At 44.3% G+C, this 24,827-nt stretch overlaps 1 protein-coding gene across 1 annotated transcript in view; it reads right to left on the bottom strand.

Moving 5' to 3' along the window:
• LOC121004399 (serine/threonine-protein kinase 4-like) overlaps positions 1–24,827 on the bottom strand; it is a 104,119-nt gene that overhangs the window by 19,492 nt on the left and 59,800 nt on the right. Inside the window, exons 7-9 of the mRNA XM_040436597.1 lie at positions 20,313–20,450; positions 15,681–15,809; positions 14,592–14,787 (exon numbers count right to left, since the gene is read on the bottom strand). Of these exons, the coding sequence (XP_040292531.1) occupies positions 14,592–14,787; positions 15,681–15,809; positions 20,313–20,450 (463 nt within the window). The remainder of the gene's footprint in view (positions 1–14,591; positions 14,788–15,680; positions 15,810–20,312; positions 20,451–24,827) is intronic.

Genomic DNA, 24,827 nt, shown 5'->3' with positions numbered 1-24,827 from the left:
CTCTCTTCTTCTCATCTCTATCTGGCCCTCACCAACATGATGACTACACCTGATAACTGCAGAGTTTGCTGCTAAGATATCCCCAGCCTTGATAGCAACACAAATCCCTATCCTTTCATACTACCGTCCTGCTGCTACTACCAATACTGTGAATGCTTCTGCCCCCAAATACTATACTATTGAAATAATAATGGCCAAGAACCTGTGTGCAGATGAAGACAGACTTGGATTAGGAGTTAAGCGGCCTTACTTGTAAGTTTCCCTAACTCATGCTGGTTTAAATGGAGAGGCTGCATTACATTAAATCTCATATCTTCATTAAAATCAGCACCAGGACTTGTCATAAAATTCTATAATGAGAAAATCCCTTTAACTATATTGTGCAACTTTACCAGCAATAGCAGTTTTGTTAGAAGTTTAGTACTGGCAGCTGAATAATTTAATTGATGTGCAGACACTGCTGGCACCGTTTCCTGGCTGCCTCTAACATTTGCCCTTTAAGGCAAATTGGCAGAACCTTACAGCTATTTGAGATATACAAACATTCAGTTTATAGCTCTTTTGGACCATTTAAAGGAAAAATAGAACCCTTTTGTAATCTTGATAATTTTCTCTGGCAGTACAATGGGGGAGGGGCTGTTAATAATATAATGTGCAGTCTGTACATGTTTATACAAATCTCTACATGCATGTGGCTGGTAAACTACTAGAAAGTATATTTGGCTCATAAAATGCACATTAAATATTTCTACAGACTGTACAAATTAGCAGACCTCTAAAAGAGTGCATTTTTCTTAAATTAATTTCAAACAAACCCTATAATGTTAGAGCATCTACAGAATGTCGAGCAAACATCATCTGCAACCACTAAAAAGTATCCAAATTAATATGCCTCAACACCAAGTACATAGATGGATAAATAGAATAGATCCCATCATCTCAGACCCCCAAAGCTAATAAGACCCCCAATCAGACTGCAGCTCAGACCCCCAATGTTTATAAAAAAAACTACTATCAGATCTCAGATCAGATCCCCAATGTTAATAAGACCCCCAATGCTTACGACCCCAATCAGATCTCAGATCAGACCCCTAGACCTCGGCTCAGGCCCCCAATGTTTATAAGACTCCAATCAGATCTCAGATCAGAGCCCCAATGTTAATAATGCCCCCAGTGCTTATGAACCCCAATCGGTTCAGACCTTCAGTGTTAAAAGGACCCCCATTCAGACCTCAGATCAGAATCTTAAAGTTTATAAAATCCCCAATCAGACATCAGCTCAGACTGCCTATATTTATAAGACCCCCCAATCAAATCTCAGATCTGACCCGTGGACCCCCAATCATACCTCAGATTAGACCCCTATTGTTTATAAGACACCCAGACCTCAGATCAGACCTGCAATGTTTATAAGACCCCCTAGACCTCAGATCAGACAAAAAAAACAACAACTTATATCTCCTGTTACGGGTGGCGATCCTGAAATTCAGCACTCTTCCTGCCATGATGTGAACAGACGTCACACAGCGTGAGGTCACACGCCGTGCACAGTTAACAGCCTGCAGACGAAGACCAAGAAGCGGTGAGTACAGAGCCCGCACAGGGAGCGCTGCATTCACCACTCCCGCAGCTGCACTAATGAGCACTTCTATGATGGATGCACTCATTAGTATTCGCCCCATAAGACACTGACATTTTCGCCCCACTTTGAGGGGGGAAAAAAGTGCATCTTTATAGGGCGAAAAATATAATATATATTTTGTCAAGGATGATTTTTCAGTGGGAGGGGCGGAGTCCCTATAAACTCATTCATTCCACACGGGCGTCTTTCGTGCTAAAGGCTGTTCTTGTCAGGGGCTACGTCACAGTCGCGTCACAAGCGGGCGTCCAGCTAGGTAAGCTTGTGCTGTGGGCGCTCCAGCTGCCCACCCTTCTGCCTCTGGAGCCTCCGGTCCCCCCCCCACCTTACCACTCGAGCAGTAATTCCTATCCGTGCCGGGGGGTGCGATGCTACGCACGCGCAGGCGGACGACGCATCCGGTGGCAAACTACATCGAAGGAGGGGGGGGGGGGTCAGCTGGTGCAGCGCTCACGGCACATCAGAGGCTGGCGAGATGCCGCTCAACTCCATTCATTGCCCGGCATGGGTCGCGTGCGCAGCACAATCATGGGCAGGCGCGACTTCGGGTAATCCACCGCTGCCTGTGTTCCCGCATCGCATTGTTCAGCTCGGGCCCAGAAGCATATAGTTTTAGGGTCCTCAGGTCCTTACTTGTTTAAGAATAATTCGGCCCTGTTGGTGTCACGGCTTTTACTGAACTGGGGGTTCATGATAAAGAAAACAAAAAAAAAAACTAAATGATTCACAGCGTATCTCATATAGTTAATAGGGGATAACTGCTGCTTGCACAGGACATTTATCATATCATTATATGGTGGGTTCTTGTACCATTTAATCCAAGCATGTCATACCTTCTCATGTATTCAAATATTGTCTATAATTAAGGACATGTTGTTTGTTCTTATCTACGGTTCATATCTGGTTGTGTGTGATGCCTCTCCAGGCCAAGTTCTAACAGCAATAGCACGCCTGTTCACGTCGTTTAGGCCACTTTTCATCATACATGATTTGTGGTCTGTCATTCAGGCACCGTTCACATCATCTAGCCACGTTGATTACTGCTTGCTGTCTCGATCTTACGCCATCTGTCGCTTAATCACGCCACGCTTCTCTCATATAGATATACACTCGCCTAAAGAATTATTAGGAACACCATACTAATACGGTGTTGGACCCCCTTTTGTCTTCAGAACTGCCTTAATTCTACGTGGCATTGATTCAACAAGGTGCTGATAGCATTCTTTAGAAATGTTGGCCCATATTGATAGGATAGCATCTTGCAGTTGATGGAGATTTGAGGGATGCACATCCAGGGCACGAAGCTCCCGTTCCACCACATCCCAAAGATGCTCTATTGGGTTGAGATCTGGTGACTGTGGGGGCCATTTTAGTACAGTGAACTCATTGTCATGTTCAAGAAACCAATTTGAAATGATTCGAGCTTTGTGACATGGTGCATTATCCTGCTGAAAGTAGCCATCAGAGGATGGATACATGTTCTCATTCTGTTTACGCCAAATTTGGACTCTACCATTTGAATGTCTCAACAGAAATCGAGACTCATCGGACCAGGCAACATTTTTCCAGTCTTCAACAGTCCAATTTTGGTGAGCTCGTGCAAATTGTAGCCTCTTTTTCCTATTTGTAGTGGAGATGAGTGGTACCCGGTGGGGTCTTCTATTGTTGTAGCCCATCCGCCTCAAGGTTGTGCGTGTTGTGGCTTCACAAATGCTTTGCTGCATACCTCGGTTGTAACGAGTGGTTATTTCAGTCAACGTTGCTCTTCTATCAGCTTGAATCAGTCGGCCCATTCTCCTCTGACCTTAGCATCCACAAGGCATTTTTGCCCACAGGACTGCCGCACACTAGATGTTTTTCCCTTTTCACACCATTCTTTGTAAACCCTAGAAATGGTTGTGCGTGAAAATCCTAGTAACTGAGCAGATTATGAAATACTCAGACCGGCCCGTCTGGCACCAACAACCATGCCACGCTCAAAATTGCTTAAATCACCTTTCTTTCCCATTCTGACATTCAGTTTGGAGTTCAGGAGATTGTCTTGACCAGGACCACACCCCTAAATGCATTGAAGCAACTGCCATGTGATTGGTTGACTAGATAATTGCATTAATGAGAAATAGAATAGGTGTTCCTAATAATTCTTTAGGTGAGTGTATGTTGCCTGCTCACGTTATTCAAGACAATTTTCCTATTACCAATGTCCATCGCCTGTTTACGTTATTCAGGCCACGTTTTCCTCATATCTATGTCTGCCGCCTGTCTACGTTATTCAGATCACGTTTTCCTCATATCTAGGTCTTCCACCTGTTTACATTATTCAGGCCATGTTTCCTCATCTCTTTGTCTACCCGTCTACGTTATTCAGGCCACGTTTTTTCCTCATTTCAATGTCTATAGCCTGTTTACGTTATTCAGGCCACGTTCCCTCTTATCCATATCCACCGCTTGTTTATGTTATTCAGGCTACATCTCCTCACCTCAATGTCTACCGCCTGTTTACGTCATTCAGGCCACGTGTTTTTCTCATCTCAATGTCTATCGCCTGTTTTCGTTATTCAGGCCATGTTTCCTCATCTCTTTGTCTACCGCCTGTCTACGTTATTCAGACCACGTTTTCTCACTCTCAATGTCTATCCCCTGTTTACGTTACGTCAGACCACGTGTCCTGCATATCAATGTTTACATAACACAGGTCTCTTTCTCTCCCTCCAGTGTTTGTCGCCGTTTCTTTCAGGCCACTTCCTTACAAATCAATCTCCTGCGTATGTTCCACACATGTTTTCCTTCGCCTGTCCACGTTAGTCAGATCACGTCTGTCGCATGCTAATGTCTGTCACTAACATTCTGGCCATGTTCCGTCAATCTCGGTCATCTGACACTTATCCACGCATTCTCTGTACATCGCCTGTTATGCTCTGCAGGTCTCTTTTCGTTGTCAATGTCCATTGCCTGTTCACGCCATGCAGGCCACCTTGCTCATCTATGTCTGTCGTCATCCATCTCATCTGAGCCTAATACCTTGTCTGTCGCATGCCACCCTCTTACTCAAGTTTCAGTTGCCTCAAAATTCACGTTCTGTCTTCATATGCCTGATTCTTACTACTCAATCGCACTCCGCCTTCTCGTTACTTAGGTCACGTCCGTCTTCTGTCACCTATTCTAACTACACTTTAATTCACTATTGGTCGCCTGTCATCTAAGCTCGCGTAATCACATAACGTCTGTCATCCACTGACGTCACTTCCTGGCTTCTAGTATCTTATTCTTATTCCATCCAGGGAACCAGTTCTTATTTCATGTCTGCTCCAATCTAGGGCACAGCCACTTCTCACGGTTATTCAGGCGTTTAGGCTTCTTCATAGTCACCGGTTTCCGCTATCGCTCATTCACGTCTTTCATTCGGTTCTCCCGGGTATTCAAGTCAATTCACATTTCTTGTCTCACACGTGGCTCAGTCACGTTCATCTTCAACTACGTACGTCATCTCATCCCAATGGTTTTCCTCCAAGATTGTCTCTAGGGTCACATATCTCGCTTGTCTGTCACTTCTGCCATTAACTGTCTCTTCCGCCAGGCCACCTTCTAAATTTCTATTGGTTATCTCATTTAAGCTTCGGTTGCGGTATTGCCTCACCCAATACAATTCAGGATCAGGGTCTTTATTCCAAGTATTGGTCGCCGGGTTCGGATATCAGGTATTTAACCTCTCTCCACTAGGGTCTACCACATACACGGGTCATCATTCCCAGTGTAAGACACTCTATCCACTTCGTCTCCTCTCACCGGGCTGCATAAACACCCTGCCGTATAATAACCTATAGGCACAAAACACGGGCATAAATGTTCTCCACGGTTAAGGGGATGCTTGTTAGTTTAAGGGCAGCTGCTAACAGTTACCTATTTCAGTTTCAGTATGTCACATCTGTCAGATATCGAGGAAACCTCGTTTGTTCCAGAAATCCCGGCATCAGAGCATGCCAGCAATGTGTCACTAAGGAGCTGGACGGTTCCCAAACTAATTGCCGAACTGAAGGTGGAGTTATACAGACTCTTAATATCTGAATCATCTTCCTCAACAAGGAAGCAAGTGTCAATGTCAACAAAACAATTGTCTTTGACACAATTGCATGCCACAATTAATAACTTATCTTCTTCAATCTCGGATATTCAGAACAGGCTGCTGGTGGTGGAATCTAGAGGTTCGACAGCCAGCGTACAGACGCCTCTTCTCCCAGTCGCTTCCATGTCCCAGTCAATGTCCCCAGGTAGGGTCCTTAAAATGCCTGAAGTAGCTCAGTCCCATTTCGTGACAGATAACATCAAAAGAGATATCTAGGAAGGGAAAGATGTGAACCTAGCCTCCATTCTAATAGCCACCCATGATACAGCAGAGAATAAAACAATCGCTTGCGAAAAGATTTTCACAGTTCTGAAATGCAGGAATGCCCGCCTGAACAAAAAATTATCTATCCCAGAGTTTGTATTGGCATTTAGTCTATTCAGGGACATAATCTGTTCAGCCCACCCCAAGAGACGGTGGATACATACCTGTATAGGATCATTGACTTGGGGCATAAGTAGGGCGGGCATGCCTTCTATGATTACCACCGTCCTTCTGAAAAAGCCGCTGCAGCTCTCGCCCAGTTCCAGCGGATCACCAATTGGGCGTCCCTGGATATGGAACTGTTCTGCTGTCATTTCGCCGGGCTAAAAGCTCCAGCGTGCGCTTCATGCCAGTCGATTCTCCATTCCTCAGAATGGTGTCCGAATTTTAGTTATCCGGTGGCCCAAAGATGATCCTCGGCAGGCCCCTCAGGGTTCCAACAAAGGCAAAACACTGGCACAGATAAATTGGGTCGTCCCATAGTCTTCTTGGGTAGCAGCCAGGTCTGCAATAACTATAATTTGGCAACATGTAATTACAACAAATGCAGAGCACTCCACGTCTGTTCTGCCTGCTTCAGAGTTCACCCCCTTTCGGCTTGCCCTCAAAGAACGTCCAAAAATAAATGACTAGGCGGGGTTAACGTTGACCTGCTGGCAATACTTCTTCGTGATCACCATAACCCTCACCATGTACAATTCTTGCTAGATGGTTTCACGGAGGGTTTCCACACGGGTCTCGTTACCCTTCCTCAGTCCACCTGGGAAGGTCTCAACCTCATGTCAGCAGTCAAAGATGCCAAGCCAGTAGATTCCTTAATTCAGGCAGAGATGGAAAAAGGTTTCCTTATCGGTCCTTACTCCACGGTTCCTTTTAATTATTGGAGAATCAACCCTATCGGCATTGTTACTAAAAAAAATCTCAAATAAAAAACGTTTGATCTATGATCTCTCAGCGCCTCATGGTTCAGATGTTCCTAGCCTCAACTCTTTAGTCCCCTCTGAATAATTCTCCATGAAATACTCCTCACTTCATGAGGCTATACTACTTATCCTTTTGGTGGGAAAAGAGGCATGGTTGTCCAAAGCAGACATTGCGGATGCTTTCAAGCTGCTGCCTATCAACCCACAGCTTTGGAAATTTTACGGAATAAAATGGGAAGGTCTCTACTACTTCGCAAACAGCTTAACATTCGGTTCTAAGAGCAGTCCTTGGCTATTTGACCAATTCGCACAGGCCCTACATTGGATTCTGGTAAACCATTGTGAATGCCCAATGGTCATTCATTATTTAGACGATTTTCTGTTGATAGAACAACCCGGCATTAAACCCTGTAAACTTAATAATCTCCAAGTATTTGCAAATCTTAACATTCCAGTCGCCCCATCCAAAATAAAAGGGCCCTCGACGGTAGTAACCTTCCTAGGTATAGTCATAGACACAGAAAAAATGGAAGCAAGACTGCCAGAAGAGAAGCTTATCAAAATCAAAGAGATTATCTCCAAATTTGTGGGTTCCAGAATTCTCACTAAACAGGAGTTACAATCCCTGCTAGGCATGCTAAACTTTACAACTAGAATTATGCCCCAAGGTAAGGCCTTCATGTCCAGATTATTAGATCTACTTCCGGCAGCCACAGAGCAGGACTCCCCTGTATTTCTGGATTCCCAAGCAATGGTCGACTTGGCCATGTGGAACACCTTCCTGGCCAACTGGAACGGGATCTCCTTATTCATTCCCCAATGAAGTCCCACATCTCCTACGGTTTTCTCAGACACAGCTGCCTCCAGGGGTTTCGCAGCTATACAGTCAGGTCCATAAATATTGGGACATCAAGACAATTCTAACATTTTTGACTCTATACACCACCACAATGGATTTGAAATGAAACGAACAAGATGTGCTTTAACTGTAGACTGTCAGTTTTAATTTGAGGGTATTTACATCCAAATCAGGTGAACGGTGTAGGAATTACAACGGTTTGCATATGTGCCTCCCACTTTTTAAGGGACCAAAAGTAATGGGACAATTGGCTTCTCAGCTGTTCCATGGCCAGGTGTGTGTTATTCCCTCATTATCCCAATTACAATGAGCAGATAAAAGGTCCAGAGTTCATTTCAAGTGAGCTATTTGCATTTGGAATCTGTTGCTGTCAACTCTCAAGATGAGATCCAAAGAGCTATCACTATCAGTGAAGCAAGCCATCATTAGGTTGAAAAAACAAAACAAATCCATCAGAGAGATAGCAAAAACATTAGGCGTGGCCAAAACAACTGTTTGGAACATTCTTTTAAAAAAAAGGAACGCACCGGTGAGCTCAGCAACACCAAAAGACCCAGGGGACCACAAAAAAACACTGTGGTGGATGACCGAAAAATTATTTCCCTGGTGAAGAAAACACCCTTCACAACAGTTGGCCAGATCAAGAACACTCTCCAGGAGGTAGGTGTATGTGTGTCAAAGTCAACAATCAAGAGAAGACTTCACCAGAGTGAATACAGAGGGTTCACCACAAGATGTAAACCATTGGTGAAGGCCAGATTAGAGTTTGCCAAACGACATCTAAAAAAAGCCTTCACAGTTCTGGAACAACATCCTATGGACAGATGAGACCAAGATCAACTTGTACCAGAGTGCAGGGAAGAGAAGAGTATGGAGAAGGAAAGGAACTGCTCATGATCCTAAGCATACCACCTCATCAGTGAAGCATGGTGGTGGTAGTGTCATGGCGTGGGCATGTATGGCTGCCAATGGAACTGGTTCTCTTGTATTTATTGATGATGTGACTGCTGAAAAAAGCAGCAGGATGAATTCTGAAGTGTTTCGGGCAATATTATCTGCTCATATTCAGCCAAATGCTTCAGAACTCATTGGACGGCGCTTCACAGTGCAGATGGACAATGACCCAAAGCATACTGCAAAAGCAACCAAAGAGTTTTTTTAAGGGAAAGAAGTGGAATGTTATGCAATGGCGAAGTCAATCACCTGACCTGAATCCGATTGAGCATGCATTTCACTTGCTGAAGACAAAACTGAAGGGAAAATGCCCCAAGAACAAGCAGGAACTGAAGACAGTTGCAGTAGAGGCCTGGCATAGCATCACCAGGGTTGAAACCCAGTGTCTGGTGATGTCTATGCATTCCAGACTTCAGGCAGTAATTGACTGCAAAGGATTTGTAACCAAGTATTAAAAAGTGAAAGTTTGATTTATGATTATTATTATGTCCCATTACTTTTGGTCCCTTAACAAGTGGGAGGCACATATGCAAACTGTTGTAATTCCTACACTGTTCACCTGATTTGGATGTAAATACCCTCAAATTAAAGCTGACAGTCTGCAGTTAAAGCACATCTTGTTTGTTTGTTTCATTTCAAATCCATTGTGGTGGTGTTTAGAGCCAAAAATGTTAGAATTTTATCGATGTCCCAATATTTATGGACCTGACTGTATATAAAAAACAGTGGTTCGCAGGCAATTGGCCCCCAGAAATATCTTCACTCAACAAGTACCTAAAGGTCCTTCCCCGTTATTAGAGATCTATTCAATTGTAGCTGCTGCACAAGTCTGGGGTAGGCAATGGGCTAATTCTCCAGCGACATTCATCACTGATAACCAGGCAGTGGTGGACATCATTACCAAGGGCAGGTCAAAGTCATCTTGTATCATGCCCTTTGTTCACAAATTAGTCTGGCTTTCCTTACATTATAACTTTCACGTGTCATGCAGACATATCCAAGGCTTTCAGAACTTAGCTGCTGACACATTATCACGCTTTAATTTCCATAATTTTTTCCAGGTCATGCCAGAAGCGGAGCAAACGGGATTATCCCCTCCAGACTTCAATACACTGCGCATGGATTAGGACATCACATATAAACAGCCAAATCCCTTGTGCAAAGGTCACTATCTGCCAACACGGACAGAAACTACAAAACTGGCTGGAACATCTTCAAAAAAATTTCCCTTCTCCATCCAAGAAACGACACAGATAAGACCACTTATTTAATGGCTTTTCTGGCTTATTGTCATAAACACCTTAAACTCTCTTATAATTCAATTAAATTATATTTGGCTGGGATGAAACACTATTCAAATGTTGAAAGATCCAGGTAGTAGGTCAATCTTCTCATCCCCTGCAATCAAGGCAACTCTCAGGGGTATTCAAAAAAGCTGCAGAAAAACCACTCCAAGCAGACAAAATGTTTCAGGGGAACTGTTCAGGAAACTCTCCAACTCCTTAGACGGTAATCCTTTTGGGCTAGGCCGCCATGTATTTAGGTTTCTATGGGTTTCTACGACCACGGGAATTCACTGGTTTCTCTCCTAAAACCAAAGGTTTAACTAGGAGCCAACTAGTATGGAATCACGACCATTACATTTTATATCTGCCATCAACTAAAACATCACAAACCGGGCCTTCCGTTCAAGTTAAATATTTTCACACTTTCAACAAGTGGTGCCCTGTCCATGTTTTAAATAGGTTGATAGCAACCTTGGGTAATTCCTCCCCTGATAGTCCGTTACTACCTTTCAAAGCCAAGCCCCTTACGTCAGCACAGTTCATATCCCACATCCGCATTTTAGCAACTGGGTTAGGTTTCGACCCCAAAGCCATATCAGGGCGCTCGTTTCGCTTCCGCAGCTTCTAAGCACAATGTGCCCTGCCATATCATCCATAAAATGGGTCACTGGCAATCGTCGTGCTTCACCAGGTACATTCCTAACCCACACAACGAAATTTCTGAAGCTTTCTGTAATTTAGCCTTATAAATTGTCTGTATTCAATAAAGCTACCCTGCTAGTTTTTTTTACCCCTTATAGGCCTACCCACGTTCACGGCTATGGGCACAATGCAAGCCGTTCAGTTAAGTCAGCAGGAAGTGGATAGATAGACTATTCCGTCACCATCGTGTTCAGGTTCACTATCCGCAGCCATGACCACAAATATAATATAATATAATATAATCTATATATATATATATATATATATATATATATATATATATACACATACAACTTTTTAACACTTTGAACTCCCTTCTCCGTCCCCCAGTGCCCCCACCCTCTCCTCTCAGCTGAGGACTTTGCCGCATAATTCAAACAAAAAATAGTCAACATCAGAGAAAGCTTCAGTACACAGTCCCCACAGACCCTGTACACAACTGCTCAGTCCTCTTCTCCCAAAACCCGCTTCTCCACCCGTTACAGAAGAAAAACTCTCCACTCTACTCTCCAGATCACATCTCACCATCTGTGCCTTGACCCAATCTCATCCCACCTCATCCCTAACCTCACCACAGTGTTTATCTCATCCCTAACGCATCTCTTCAACCTATCACTAACCTCTGGTGTCTTCCCCTCTGGTTTTAAACATGCTACCATTACACCCATCCTCAATAAGCCTTTACTTGACCCATCTTCTTTGTCCAGCTATCGCCCCATATCGCTTCTTCCGTATGCCTCAAAGCTACTTGAACAACATGTCCATTCTGAACTGTCCTCTCACCTCTCCTCCTGCTCCTTCTTTGACTGACTACAATCTGGCTTCCGAACCCACCACTCAACTGAGACTGCCTCACCAAAGTCACCAATGACCTACTAACAGCCAAAACCAAAAAACATTACTCTGTCCTCCTTCTCCTTGACCTGTCCTCTGCCTTTGACACGGTCGACCACTCCCTTCTGTTGCAAACTCGCTCATCTCTTGGCATCACTGACCTGGTCCTCTCCTGGATCACATCATACCTCACAGACTGGACGTTTAGCGTCTCCCACTCTCACACCACCTCCTTGTCTCATTCCCTCACTGTTGGTGTCCTGCAAGGCTCTGTCCTAGGACCCCTGCTCTTTTCTATCTACACTTTTGGCCTGGCTTTCAGTATCACTTATATGCTGACGACACACAAATCTACCTCTCTGGTCCAGACATCACCACCTTATTATCCAGAAGCTCACAATGCCTATGCTTTCTAAAACTTAACATTGATAAAAACAGAATTCATCATCTTTTCCCCATCTTGCTCAACTTCCCCAACAGACCTATCTATCACGATCAATGGCTGCACACTCTCCCCGGTCAACCAAGTCCGCTGCCTTGGATTCTGCCCTTTCCTTCCGACCGCACATCCAAGCCCTTTCCACCACCTGCCTCCTCCAACTCAAAAACATCTCCCGCATCCGCGCTTTCCTCAACTTTTAATCAGCGAAAATGCATATACATGCCCTCATCATCTCACGCCTAGACTACTGCAATATTCTCCTCTGTGGCCTTCCATCTAGCACTCTCGCACCCCTCCAATCTATCCTCAACTCTGCTGCCCCACTAATTCACCTCTCACCCTGTTCCTCCTCTGCCTCTCCCCTCTGCCAATCCCTTCACTGGCTCCCCATTTCCCAGTGAATTCAGTTCATAATACTAACAAATACATATAAGGCCGTCCACAACCTGTCCCCTCCCTACAGCTCTGAGCTACTTTCCCGTTACATCCCCACACGCAATCTCCGATCCTCACAAGACCTTCTCTCCTCTTATCACCTCTTCCCACAATCTCCTCCAAGATTTCTCCCATGCATCCCCCACACTCTGGAACTTGCTACCCCAACATATCAGACTCTCACCTACAGTGGAATCCTTCAAAAAGAAACCTAAAAACCCACCTCTTCAGACAAGCCTAAAACCAGTGACCCTGCTGCCTCTATACCACCATGACCAGCCTTACCCTCACCTACTGTGTCCTTCTCCCATACCATGTAGATTGTAAGCCCTCACAGGCATGGCCCTCTCTCCTTCTGTACCAGTTTGTAACTCGTCTTGTTTATGCTTAGTGCAATTGTCTGTGTTATGTACAAACCGGATTCCAAAAAAGTTGGGACACTAAACAAATTGTGAATAGAAACTGAATGCAATGATGTGGAGATGGCAAATGTCAATATTTTATTTGTAATAGAACGTAGATGACAGATCAAACGTTTAATCCGAGTAAATGTATCATTTTAAAGGAAAAATACGTTGATTCCAATTTTCACGGTGTTAACAAATCCCCAAAAAGTTGGGACAAGTTGCAATAAGAGGCTGGAAAAAGTAAATTTGAGCATAACGAAGAACTGGAAGACCAATTAACACTAATTAGGTCAATTGGCAACATGATTGGGTATAAAAAGAGCTTCTCAGAGTGGCAGTGTCTCTCAGAAGCCAAGATGGGTAGAGGATCACCAATTCCCACAATGTTGCGCAGAAAGATAGTGGAGCAATATCAGAAAGGTGTTACCCAGCGAAAAATTGCAAAGACTTTGCATCTATCTTCATGAACTGTGCATAACATCATCCGAAGATTCAGAAAATCTGGAACAATCTCTGTGCGTAAGGGTCAAGGCTGTAAAACCATACTGGATGCCCGTGATCTCCGGGCCCTTAAACGACACTGCACCACAAACAGGAATGCTACTGTAAAGGAAATCACAGAATGGGCTCAGGAATACTTCCAGAAACCATTGTCAGTGAACACAATCCACCGTGCCATCCGCCGTTGCCAGCTGAAACTCTACAGTGCAAAGAAGAAGCCATTTCTAAGCAAGATCCACAAGCTCAGGCGTTTTCACTGGGCCAGGGATCATTTAAAATGGAGTGTGGCAAAATGGAAGACTGTTCTGTGGTCAGATGAGTCACGATTCGAAGTTCTTTTTGGAAATCTGGGACGCAATGTCATCCGGACCAAAGAGGACAAGGACAACCCAAGTTGTTATCAACGCTCAGTTCAGAAGCCTGCATCTCTGATGGTATGGGGTTGCATGAGTGCGTGTGGCATGGGCAGCTTGCATGTCTGGAAAGGCACCATCAATGCAGAAAAATATATTCAGGTTCTAGAACAACATATGCTCCCATCCAGACGTCATCTCTTTCAGGGAAGACCCTGCATTTTTCAACAAGATAATGCCAGACCACATTCTGCATCAATCACAACATCATGGCTGCGTAGGAGAAGGATCCGGGTACTGAAATGGCCAGTCTGCAGTCCAGATCTTTCACCTATAGAGAACATTCGGCGCATCATAAAGAGGAAGGTGCAACAAAGAAGGCCCAAGACGATTGAACAGTTAGAGGCCTGTATAAGACAAGAATGGGAGAGCATTCCTATTTCTAAACTTGAGAAACTGGTCTCCTCGGTCCCCAGACGTCTGTTGAGTGTTGTAAGAAGAAGGGGAGATGCCACACAGTGGTGAAAATGGCCTTGTCCCAACTTTTTGGGGATTTGTTGACACCATGAAATTCTGATTCAACATATTTTCCCCTTAAAATGGTACATTTTCTCAGTTTAAACTTTTGTTCCGTGATTTATGTTCTATTCTGAATAAAATATTAGAAGTTGGCACCTCCACATCATTGCATTCAGTTTTTATTCACGATTTGTATAGTGTCCCAACTTTTTTGGAATCCGGTTCGTATATATACCCCTTTTCATATGTACAGCGCTAGGGAATGAATGGCGCTTTAATAATATTTTCAACTTTATACCCTAGAAGAGCTATCAATCCAAGCATAAAGAGTCAGTGAACTTAATGCTTACGTTTCATAGTACCAGACTCAATGTCCTCATCTTCATCCTCCTCGTTTATTAACATGGTGCCAAGCTGTGTTTCTAGGTGTTCATTTTCCACCATTGTGCCATCTGCCCCTTCACTCATAGTGCTGAACTCCTGCATTGTCCCAATGTCTTTATTTCGGGTATGAACCATCGTGCCAGCATCAACATCATCCTCATCCTTAAAAAGAGAAGGAAAAAAAACAAAACACAAAAAACTTGTTTTGAAACAGCAAAAGTCATATGCTGGCATTGGGAATTATTACAACTTTATATATAGGCTACGGGCTAATCTTCTGAGGATTTGTCTGTGAATTGGTCACACATCTTCCTAAGGGCTGATATTTGTGGGTAAGACTCCAGGTAATAGTGGGATGATAATCTTAAAGGGTTTTTCAGGAATTATCATATTGACATCAATATGAGATCGGTGGGGGTCCGACTCCCAGGACCCCCATTGATCCACTCGATGAAGATGCCGTGGCATTCGGTAAATACTTAGCCCTCTTCCTAGGCCATGATCGTTCACAGGATCTAGGCACAGCTCAGTTTCTTTTAAGTGAATGGGTTGAACTGCAAAACCAATGGTCAGTGCCGTCCGCATCCGTAGTTCCGTTCCATGGCCCCGCAAAAAAGATAGAGCATGTCCTATTCTTGTCCACAATCACAGACAAGAATAGGCATTTCTATCATAGGGCCGGCCATGTGCGGTCGGCAAAATCAGCAATTTGTGGACCCTTAGTGTTAGGGAAATGATGAGAAACCTGAGGGAGTTTCCAAGCTACATACACATGTTTACAAACAGCTGATTGGCTGCAAGTATTTAATCTGCTGACTGGTGCTTCAAATTGTACTGATATTTCCTGCTGTGAGTGAGGCAGGGGTAGCTACCTAAATCAGACTTTGGAAACAGAATGTTTTACATGGCTGCTGCCAAAGATCAGACAACAAGCTTGACATAGTTGCACTGATTTACAAGTTTTTGTGGCATTAATGTGTTTGCACGTATCCACTGTGAATGCTCATATGGTGATCAGTGTACAGTCCCTATAGATATGTTTAGTAAATACCAACCGCATTCTCTTCCTCCTCTGGTTCCACTTCACATTGCTGGAATTCAATACGTTTAATATTTGCCTCCATTGCTTCATTTATTAAATGTTTCAAAATGGATGCTCCTTTGGTAACTTTGACAAATGGGTGCTGGGTAAGATAAAAGTAATATAATACTAAATGTCAAACCTAAAGAAAATCACAAGCTAATTAAATAAATACCCCATAAAATTACTTCATCTAGTAAACTATCACACAATGTACACATAAATCCCAAAGACATTTATGATTAAATTGATACATTTTTTATTATATCTTTGTAGTGTTCAGAGCTCAGTTTTAGAGTACAAAAATCTGTCCACCTTCAGCCACCACTAGGGGAAGCTTTGGAGTTTATTACATAGTGTACATATACTGAAATAACATGGGTATGTGTCCTTTGTGCTCAGGGGTATGTGTCCTTCGTGCTGTAGTTCCTTACCTGGAACTGTCACAGTTTTAACAATAGATATGGCTGATAGCAGTTGGAAGTATGGAACACAGCATGTGCGTCCACCTCAGCGATGTTACTGAGGTGGAAAGAGAAATAAGAAAAAGAAAAAAACAGCAGGTGGCGCTATACCAAAAGATTTTAATGAGTAACTCAGCGACTATACAAAATTTCTTATTACATGCAAATACAGAAGTGTTCAGATCCAGGTGCTTCTATGGAAATGTAGAATATTTTTCATGGGACAACCCTTTTGAGATGTGCCAGAAATCGCCACAATTTTGGCACATAATTGTGATGTTAACTAATCCAACTTATAGATGGTGTAATGTTACATTAGACAGTCTAAAGGTGCATCATATTTATTATCCAGCATCAGTGTCATAAATCTGGCACAGTTTGTCTAAGTTGACACTGTCTAGTATTTGAAAATTTGCCCCAGGGTATCAGTTTTGCTAAGAGTGTAAGGTGTAGGTCCATGGTGCTAATCCTAGTGACTTTAGACTGGTGTGACCACTGGTGTGACCATTACCAGTCCAGCTAATGCAGTAACACATCTGATCGTTAATAATAGATGGCATTACTGACGCCACTCAGAACACTTGGGTTTATTTATCTTGTATATAATGGGCGTTGTATTTGGCGGAGCCCAAATCTCAGGTCAATAAATAATTCAGTGAAATATTTGTAGCACATACTATTCCCACCACATCATGTCCTAGTTTTCCGAAGTCACGACTTCCCTGAGTGCATGAACATTTTATTTCCCCAGAAATAAAAACACTGAAGGGAATCCTCATGGTTATGATGGAAATCCACATTCTGAGAGGTCCCCATGATTGAATTGTCACATTTAGGATGCACAAGCAATTAAAGCAAAACAATATTCCAGCTGCTGCCCCATGTAATGGAGGCTTGCAGTATTAGGTCCTGCTTAAAGGAACAGACTGAGTTTGAAGAGGCATTGTGTTTTCCTTCTCCCATTTTGGGAAAAGAGGGAAGGCTTTGGCTTTGTGTGGCGGACTATGAGACAGCTATCATTGGTCTGTCTAAAATGAAAACCTGGTAAGCCAAGTCCACCCCTCTAATGTTCTCCAGCCAATGAAGAGGTGCACAAGAAAATTTACCTTTTTTTTCTCACAAACACCTTGGTATGAATGCAGTTTGGTCTCAGTTGCTTGAACCTGAAGGCTCTTTCCCACAAAAACCCTTCTGGTGCCTTGTTAAAACACAGTTGGATAAGGCCTAGTCTCCTCCGCAAATTAAACTGGACAGATGTAGATCTCAGTAACCCACTCCGATATAATTTTTCCAAGGTAATTGATTCTTCCACCACAAAGTTTACCCAATAAGTTCAAATATCCCAACCATGAGTAAGAGCTCATATGATCACAGATAACTAATAATGCCACATGTCAAGGTGCTGAGATCCCTAACAAGCAGCTTTTGTTGGGGATGGACTATGTCTGCTGCTTGTTAATGGCCCTTCATTTTGGTTCACATGGGGGTATAGAACCTGGTATCCCATTATTAGATTTTTTTAAAACCCTGCGCTGTCATCCTCCACAGTACTGCTAATTGTCCAGAAGCAGTGCATGGCTGCTAGCATCTCTTCTCTCCTGGTGGTCTCAAATGTTGGAATACTCATCACTCCTGTTGCACTCCTGTCCGTGTCACTCATGATTGCCCCACCTCCTTCCTACTGCTTGTGCGCACTCCCTTATGGCACATGTATACTCACCCTGGCTGTTAAAGAGCCAACACCTGCACAGTATAATCTATCCCAAGCCTATATGCCACCTTTTTCCTATGAGAGGGTGCCTGAGCAATAAGGTTCCTAGCTTGTCTAGTTCCTATGAAGGTATTACACAACTGTGTATTCTGAACCCCCATGTCCTGACTTCTGCTTGATAACCATATAGACTCTGTGCTGCCTGTCCTGACCTATTGCTTGTTTTACCGTGTTGCACAAACTGCCTGTCTTGACCTTGGTTTGCCCTCTGACCACGTTTCTGCTTGCTGTCTTGGTGCCACGCACTGGTGACTCTGGACCTGCCTGGCTCATCAGCTCCTGAACGAAGACTGCTCCTAGAGCTAGAGCCTGGTGGCCACCCTGTAGCAACATCCAGATCCCAGTACGGAAGTAAAAGGGTGAATACCAGGGGACCACTTACAAGGCCCTAAGGTGTAGCCCCAAGTTAAATATATTCATTGTAGCTTTCTGCCGGTATCATGGATTGGACGAATACATATAGTTAGGATGGTAGTACTACCCCCGACTACTGTATTTGTTTCGAACCCTTCCGGTTCACATTCCTAGCAGTGATCTTCGAAGTTTACAAATTGATACGATGAGATTTATCTGGGGTGGTAAACGTGCTCGAATTTCCAGGTGCATGATGTGTAGACACAAAAGCCAGGGAGGCCTCTCAGTTCCCGATTTTATTAAGTACTACAAGGCGGCATGTCTGGCTCAATTATTTTTGGCCCACCCCTTGTGGGTGTCACTGGAACAATCTCTCTTCATGCCCTGGACCTGGAGAGCCCTGCTTTGCAATTCCATTCCCCTGCCATCGGTCATTCGCTCCAATTCACCATTGTCTCATTGTTACTGTGGCAGTCTGTTAGGTTTAAAGCAGGTCTTCAATCTAAACATACGCCGCTTCTTCACCTGTTTGGCAACCCGGTATTCCCACCGGGACTCCACACTGGTGCTTTTCATTGGTGGATCTCTAATAAGTTTACTTCTCTTCACAGATTCTTGATCAGAAGCAAACTTATCTCACTACCTGACTTTAAAGAAAAATATATCCTCCTGGAAAATGAGTCCTATAACGCTAATCAAATCTTCTCTTTTCTTCACTCCCTGAAGATTAATAATTTGACCTTGGATTTTACCCCCTTTGAGAGGTCCACTACATTTTCCTTGTATAAACGGGGGTTACTGTCCAGAATTTATGGGTCACTTAACACCACACCAGATGGGGCCAAGCTACCATATATGACGGAGTGGAAGAAGGACATCCAAGAGGATTTCTCTATATCTAGATGGCATCAGCGTTCCCAGACCTTGACTAAGACCTTGTGGCAAATTACCTTGGCGGAGACCTCAATTAAGGTACTCCACAGGGTATACTTAGTACCCTATAGATTACATCCTATCTACCCAGAAATCTCTCCCTTATGCTTCAGGGGATGTGAGGTGGATGGTACGGTTTATCATACCTGGTGGTTATGTCCATTGGTACAGCAATTCTGGATCAAGATTTGTAGTCTGATCTCTTCTGTGCTGGACTGTACCTACCCACTGTCACCTGCTCTGTGTCTCCTTGGAGACAAACCTTCTTGGTTAACATTCTCCAAATTTAAATTATCCCAGCACATGCTGTTAGCTGCTAGGATCCATATTGCCTATAAATGGAGATCGGCAAAGCTAAGTTTTCAGGCAGTGGTTGATAGAATCAACAAGATCTTACTCTACGAGAGACTTACAGCTATTCGCCAGGACACGTACGAGTCATTTGAAAAGCTTGGGAACCTTGGATGTCCTCCTCCTACTCGGTGGATCTTCGACTCTGTATGACATTGTAGGTGCTGGAGACCTTACGAGACCTTATTTAGATGCATGGAATTGTGGGATTTCTACTGTATGAGAAGCACCAGAAACACCTAGTTTGCTAACCTTGTCTTCTTTATATGATCTCCTTTTGACAGTTTTTTTTTTTTTTTCTTTTTTTTCTTTTGATGCTTTTGAACATTGTGATGTCATTGCCAATTGTACAAGCTGCTTCATATAAAGTGTGCTGTCTGTATACTCTGTATATGCTGCTTTACATCTATGACTCTTATACTTTTGAATAAAGAAATCCTTTTGAAACATAAATATATTCATTGGCACAGTGGCTCCACACCTGCTGCATTACGGAGAGGAAAAACACCATACAGTATGTCACATTTCAATTTTGCCCCTGGCTTAAGTAGTATAGTTACATATAAATTTGTCCTATAGTAACTTATCAGTCAACGATCAAGCAATGAAATAATTACATTATTTAACATATCCTTTAAAAAGTAATGATCAATGCTGTCGCTATTCATAAATATCCATAGTCTATATGGGAACTGTAAACTGGCTTTATATATAGAAATTAAAAGGATTATACCTGTAGCAGTTCAGTTGCACTTCCTCTCTGCTCCGGATTTTTGACTAGACACTGGTTAATAAAATCTATGAAATGTTTTGACCAAAGTTCTGGTCTTCGAAGTGTTGGCGGTGGGTTTGATGGAATCATGAAAATAGCCTAGGAAAAAAAAAATATACAAATTGAATTTTGTTCTCTTGAATATAGACAAAAGTTCTGATCCAGAGCCCATATTGGGTTTACACAAAAATGTAATTCCACACTCATGATGAATCATATGCCCCCCTCAACAATGCTGTACACCCATCCTATTGTTAGAACTGTTCCTTTTCAAGAAGGTCAGCATATTAGGACAACACTCCATTCATGGAATATAATGTGGTGCAAATGTGTTAGAGGACAACATTGGATCATTAAATTGGCAAATGTAAATCTAATAGCTTTGTAACATCGAATTTACACTTTGACCATCGAATTTGGAAATCTCATTTAGTTTACGAAAATCGTTACAGAACCGTAATGTCCCGTCCGGTTTGGGCATTAAAACTATAGGACTGTCCCACTCACTTTTAGACTCCTCAATAACGTCTAGTTGCAGCATTAGCTGCACTTCCTCCGAGATGGCTTGTCGGGTACCCGGTATGGTTTTAACCGGACTTTTGCCTGAGGCTCAGTTACATGTCATGCTGAATTGTGGAAGTACGTCCGGGGAGGTCTGAGAACACATCCGTGTTCCTGCTGACGAACTTCCTGGCCTCCTGAGTCTGTTTAGAGGAGAGGCTGTCAGCAATCTTCACTGTGGCAACCGCTTCCCTTGCATCAGACCGAGGGGCCGGAACCTCTTCCCCTAGAAAACTCAGCCGCGGGCTGTTGCGAGTTCCGTTCTTCCTATCTTTCCAAGGTTTGAGTAAATTTACATGGTATACCTGCTCCGGCTTTCGCCGCCCTGGCTGGTGTACCTTGTAGTTTACCTCTCCAACTTTTTCAATTACTTCGTAGGGTCCCTGCCACCTAGCCAGAAACTTACTCTCCACGGTCGGTACCAGAACCAAAACCCGATCTCCCAGGTTAAAAATTCGGACCCGAGCCTGCCGTTTATAGACCCGACTTTGAGCTCGCTGAGCTGCCTCCATATGCTCTCTTACAAGAGGCAACATTGTTTCCATACGTTCCTGCATCTGGGTTACGTATTCAATAATACTTTTATATGGGTTGGGTTGTTGCTCCCACGCCTCTTTGGCTATGTCCAAACAGACCACGAGGATGTCTGCCATATAGCAGTTCGAAGGGCGAGAACCCAGTAAAGGCCTTGGGCACATCTTGCACTGCAAACATAAGATAGGGCAGAAGGAGGTCCCAGTCCTTCCCATCCTTAGACACCACTCTTTTTAACATGTTTTTTAATGTTTGGTTAAACCTTTCTACCAGGCCGTCAGTTTGCGGATGATAAACGGACGTCCATAGCTGTTTGATGTGCAGCAACTTACAGAGTTTCCTCAGGACCGCGGATCTAAAAGGGGTCCCCTGGTCAGTCAGAACCTCTTTAGGTAGCCCGACTCGGGAAAACATCTCTATTAACTCTATAGCTATAAGTTTGGCCGATGTATGTCGCAGTGGCACTGCCTCCGGATACCGAGTGGCATAATCTAGGATGACCAAGATGTGTTGGTGTCCTCTAGAGGACTTCGGTACTGGACCTATGAGGTCTATAGCGATTCGCTCAAACTGTACCTCGATGATCGTGAGAGGTACTAAGGGACTGTGGAAAAGGTGCTGGGGGCTAGTTGTTTGGCAGGTCGGGCAAGACTTGCAAAACTCGTCCACCTCTCTGAACACACTGGGCCAGTAAAACCGTTGTAATATCCGGTCCTGTGTTTTCTGCATTCCCAGATGACCCCCGAGAACATGTTGGTGGGCTAACTTTAACACGAGTTTGCGATAATCCTGGGGCACGAACAACTGTTCAATATGTTCACCCCGCAGCTGGTTTACCCGATACAGCATACTCTGATGAACCACAAAACAGGGAAACATCTACTCGGCCCCAGGTTGTTGTGGTTCCCCATCAATTATTACCACATTCTCCTAGGCTTGGAATAGGGTTGGGTCCCGGTGTTGTGCTGTACCGAAATTTTCCCCACAGACATTGAGGTCTGCCAACTCAGGACCCGGTGGCAAGTCCTCCACGTCTCCCACCATTACACTCAGCGGGGTTGTCTGCCCCTCTTCCACTGAAGTGGCGATCACCCCTACTGCAGGCCCTTCGGCTTCAGGTTCCCATGGTTCTGGCCTTTCTCCTGAACAAGGCCAATCTCCTGGGTTTACCCCTGACTCACAGGTATCAGTAACTCTCACAACCGGCCATAGAGTCGGGAAGCCCAGAAAGTCTCTCCCCATTATGAGTTCGTAGTGTAGATTTGTGGTGACTGCCACCTCGTGGGTCCACCTGCAGGCTACCGTGGTTAAAGACAACAGCGCGGAGGGGTAGTCTTTTAAGTCTCCATGGATGCACATCACCCCAACTTTCCGGCCAGTATACTCAGTGGACCGCACTAGAGTAGCCCTTACTAGGGTCACCATGCTCCCTGAGTCCAGCAGTGTCTCCGCTTGAGTGTCTCCCAGTTCCACCTGGCATAAGTGGTCTAGAGATTCCAGGGTACCTGTTGCACAGAGTTTCCTGACATAAAGCGACTGATGGTAACTAATTAGTACCATGGGCTCAACCCGATGAGGACAGTCAGCCCTTACATGGCCAGGCTCCTGACACTGCCAGCCGACTAACGGAGCCAGGCACATAGTGGGTACATCCCGGGTGGGTTTCATCGGCTCAAATCTCCGGGCGTGGGGTGGAGATTTCCGGGGTTTGATTGCCCCCCTCCCAAAAAAAACAAACCCTGTAGATTCTTAGTAGCCTCATAGCGTTCCACCAGGTCCACCATCTCCAGGGCATTGCCAGGAGACACCTGGCTGATCCAGTGCTGAAGAGGGGGTGGCAAAGCCCTCCAGAACATATCAGCTAATAGTCGATCCAGCATAGCCATAGGACCCAGCACATCAGGCTGTAGACACTTTTGCAAGATGTGAAATAAGTCATAATACCGGGGTCTCGCGGGCTCAGCCGGGTTAAACCCCACTGATGTACCCGTTGGGCCCGGACCAACACATTCACCTCCAGTCTTGCCAGAATCTCACCCTTTACTTTCTGGTAGTCGCTTGTTCGTCCGGCAAGTCGAAATACACCCGCTGAGAATCGGATGCCAGGAACGGAGCGACGACCTCCGCCCACTAGTCTCGGGGTAGTTTCTCCCTTGTGGCCACCTTCTTGTACATTGCCAGGTAGGTTTCGACGTCATCTAAGCGTGTCATCTTGGGGATCGCCGCATGGACCGCTTTCCGGACACTTTGGGATGTTCCTGCCATCTGTATAGCCATCATGTGTTGTAACAGAAGCTGGTTTGTTTCTTGCTGCTGCCTGTTAGCCTCCCATTGTTGCAGGTTGGTTTCTCGCTGCTGCTGGTTAGCCTCCACAAGAGCCTTCATTATGGCCTCCATTTTGTCGAAGGTCACGGTTGAAATTTAGCAGAGCAAAAATGAAAAACAACAATACTTTGGCGATCACGCATGCCTCACTGCGCCTGCCCGCATCCTCCACCAATTGTGGGGTTTCGGTCTGGTAGATAGGGTAAGCGGACGCAGTACAGAGGCAAAAGACAAGTTCTTAACGCAAAACTTCAGTGTTTATTCACACTTGAGGCAAATGCACAAAACAATGCGTTACTTTGCAGTCTTGGTGTTTACTTCACACACAATGGAAAGTACATCTTGGTGTTACACAAATTGGAAAGTTCATATAAGACAAGTCACCTTGATGTCAGTTCTGCCTCCAGCAGTCCACGGCAGGCTTTAGGGGGCCTGTTTCCTCGGCCCATGGGTCTCAGCCCTCCAACCTGGTACCAAGTCTCAGATCCCAACACAAAGATCCTGCTGCTGAGCCCAGCTGCCTATTTAAGGTCAGCCAGGTGCTGCAAAAACCCGGACTGGCAATTAAAATCCAGTCCGGTATTTGACCCCACCTGGCTGCAAATCAGCCCAGCAGCACATGCTGGGAGGAAAATACCTTTTTTTAAATACAGAGGGAAAACAAACCAGGCTGGTGTAGTGAGCTGCATTTATATTTATATAAGCAGATATATAACGTGAGTTAGACCGCGACGCGTGGTTGATTAAGTGTGGTTGCGTAAGTGTGTGACTTAAGATTAAGTGACTTTAGATTCAGGGACTTCAGTGGGGGACTGAAATTGCCAGTTTCTTAGTACTACATTATATTGAATTCTTTGCTTTTGTGGTGTAATCCCCATTTAGTATGTGTTGCACAATTGACAACGCAGTCCAGTGCACATCTTGCATTATGTATGCAGTCCTGAAACAGCCGTTCGAGGGTGTATATCTTTGTTCAAGATGTAAGCAAATTACCCATTTGGAATCGCAAATCGAGTCTCTAAAACGGGCAAGTTGCAACACTGAGAGGCATTGACA

This window comes from Bufo bufo, chromosome 6 (genome assembly GCF_905171765.1).
Source record: "Bufo bufo chromosome 6, aBufBuf1.1, whole genome shotgun sequence".
NCBI classification, from domain to species: Eukaryota; Metazoa; Chordata; class Amphibia; order Anura; family Bufonidae; genus Bufo; species Bufo bufo.
This window is presented reverse-complemented; position numbering and strand designations above follow the sequence as displayed.